Below are 2,295 nucleotides of genomic sequence, written 5' to 3'. Positions count from 1 at the left end.
AGTGTTCTGGTGTAGTTCCTTCATCACATGCGGGATTATTCTGTGGCCAACAAATTTTTCAGAAGCAATTCTTTGATGCAACTCAAACTTGGCCATAAGCATCTGCCTAATCCTATCTATCAAGTCAATTAGCTGATACCCTTTAATGTGTCTAATCCATGAATTAAAAGACTCAGCAAGGTTATTATTCACATAGTCTACCTTGCATTTTTCACTAAACTTGCTTCTAGCCCATATCTTCCGGTGCTCAGCTTCCATGTATGCCTTCACCTCTGGCTTTGCATATATCTGATTCACATGGAAGTTATGCTTTTTTAGGCTATAAGTCAAAGATGCTGGCCATAGGTTGTCATCATGTATCTTGCCCTTTTAGTACTTGCTGAAATTTGAAGCAAGATGCCTCATGCATTCCCTATGTTCCACTCCAGGAAAAACTATATCAACCGCTAACTCTGAGCCCTTGCAAGCATCAGTATGGATAGTCAAACCATCAGGATGCCCAATAACTGCACGTAAGTGTTCAAGAAACCAAGTCCAACTTTTGGTTGTTTCCGCCTCAACTACGCCGTAAGCAACCGGAAACAACCAATTATGTGCATCGATTGCACATGCAGCCACAAGTTGTCCTCTATATCTTCCATTTAAAGAAGTTGCATCCACTGCCAAATAGGGTCTACATCCATCTAGAAACCCCTTCCAACATGCCATATATGAAATAAACATTCTCCAAAAACATTCCTTTTCCCTAATATTGCCTTTCACCTTGTACTGCACTTTATGGTGGTCAATCTCTACCACACTCCCAGGGCATGCCTTCTCCACTTCAGCTTTGTAAGTGTACAACAACTTGAAGCTTTCTTGCCAAGGACCATAAATCATATCCAGAGCCTGTTCTTTTCCATAGAATACCCTCATGTAAGGGACCTCAACACTATACTTCTCTTTGATTTTCTTCACTAATTCAGTGGGGCCAATAGATGGATTCTCTGTCACCCATGGCAACACTACATCAGCACACCACCTACTCTTACACAACTTCATTGATGCTTTCCTTTCAGCACTTGGACAAGAGTGACGATGCGGGTTCACTTTGACTTGAATGATTCTGCTATTCCTCATTGGGGAGGCATGCAACCTCCATTGACACCTCTTGAAGACACAATGCACAGTTAATCTTCTTGGCTCACTCTTGTCGATTTCGTAATCATATTCATTCTTAAGACAGTAGGTAGCAAGTGCATTCTGTAAAGCAACCATTGATGGAAATACACTGCCCTCTTCAAGAGAAGGATTCTCTTTGTCATATTCAATCATGGGCAAGTCATCTACATCCTCATCATCCCCATTCACAGCCATGTCATTATTCTCCTCCTCCTCCTCATCTGTTTCTTCGAATTGTGGCAAATTGCCAACAAACTCAGGATATAGTCTCTCATCACCATCAGGTAACACATCTAATGGAACTGATGCCTCTGCTGCCTCACTTGGATTCTGTGGCTGCTGCTCGGAAGTATTTGCATCCATCCTATTTGATGAAAAAAGAGAGAAAGAAATATACATGAGCACAGCCACTTATAAAAGCAATCATCATTTCAGGACAAAGCAATTGTAATAGGGGATGAAGGTGTATGTTATTGCTTTGTGCAAGACTGCAATATGGTCTAAAATAGGGGATGTGTGGTCAGAACGATGTGCCTCTTAGGATGTTCTTTAGAATTCTGAGTAACGGTTTTCAGAAATCAAGATCAGTTTTACTCCGTCATTAAAACATAGGGCCCTAAAACATATATGTGAACGGCTCATTTACAAGACATCATACTAATGTAAAGCTTTGTTGGACAGAAAATAACTGGAGGTAGGGTGAGAGTGGCAAACTGAAGGTGTGGCGGACGTGGAGATCCGGCGGGGAGGCGACCGCGGCCTAGAGGCGTCCATTGCCGAAGAGATGTGGCGTCGAGGTGGCCACTGGGGAGTAACCCGGCCGGGAGGCAGGCGTCGGCGCGTCGCCAGCAACCGGGCGGCCGGCAGGCACCCGCGCGAGGCAGGGAGGGGGCTTGCAGACTGCGCACGGCAGGGAGCCGCGACGCCTCGTAGGACGTGGAGGGCCGCCATCGGGGAGCCTCAGGTGGCCGGCCCCGGAGGCTCCGGTGGCCAAACCCTAGCCGCCTGCTCTGGATCGAATCGCAGCAGGGGAGGTCGGCGCGCGCTATCTGGATCGAATCAAGGCAGCAGAGGCCGGCGGCCGCGCCCGTGCGGACGGGAGCCGCGGCGCCACGCCGTAGGCAGGGTCCGGCG

At 47.1% G+C, this 2,295-nt stretch overlaps 1 protein-coding gene across 1 annotated transcript; it reads right to left on the bottom strand.

The window, feature by feature from the left end:
• Positions 1–369: 369 nt before the first annotated feature.
• On the bottom strand, positions 370–1,550 carry LOC120678033. Its single transcript, XM_039959197.1, has 2 exons — positions 735–1,550; positions 370–506 (listed from the first exon to the last, which is right to left on the bottom strand). Exons 1-2 carry the CDS (start codon positions 1,522–1,524, stop codon positions 370–372), a joined length of 927 nt encoding a protein of 308 aa, XP_039815131.1. The 5' UTR covers positions 1,525–1,550.
• Between the last annotated feature and the right edge of the window lie 745 nt (positions 1,551–2,295).

Source organism: Panicum virgatum, chromosome 6N (genome assembly GCF_016808335.1).
Source record: "Panicum virgatum strain AP13 chromosome 6N, P.virgatum_v5, whole genome shotgun sequence".
Lineage (NCBI taxonomy): Eukaryota > Viridiplantae > Streptophyta > Magnoliopsida > Poales > Poaceae > Panicum > Panicum virgatum.
Note: the sequence above shows the minus strand (reverse complement) of the source record. Positions and strands in the feature narration are given on the sequence as shown.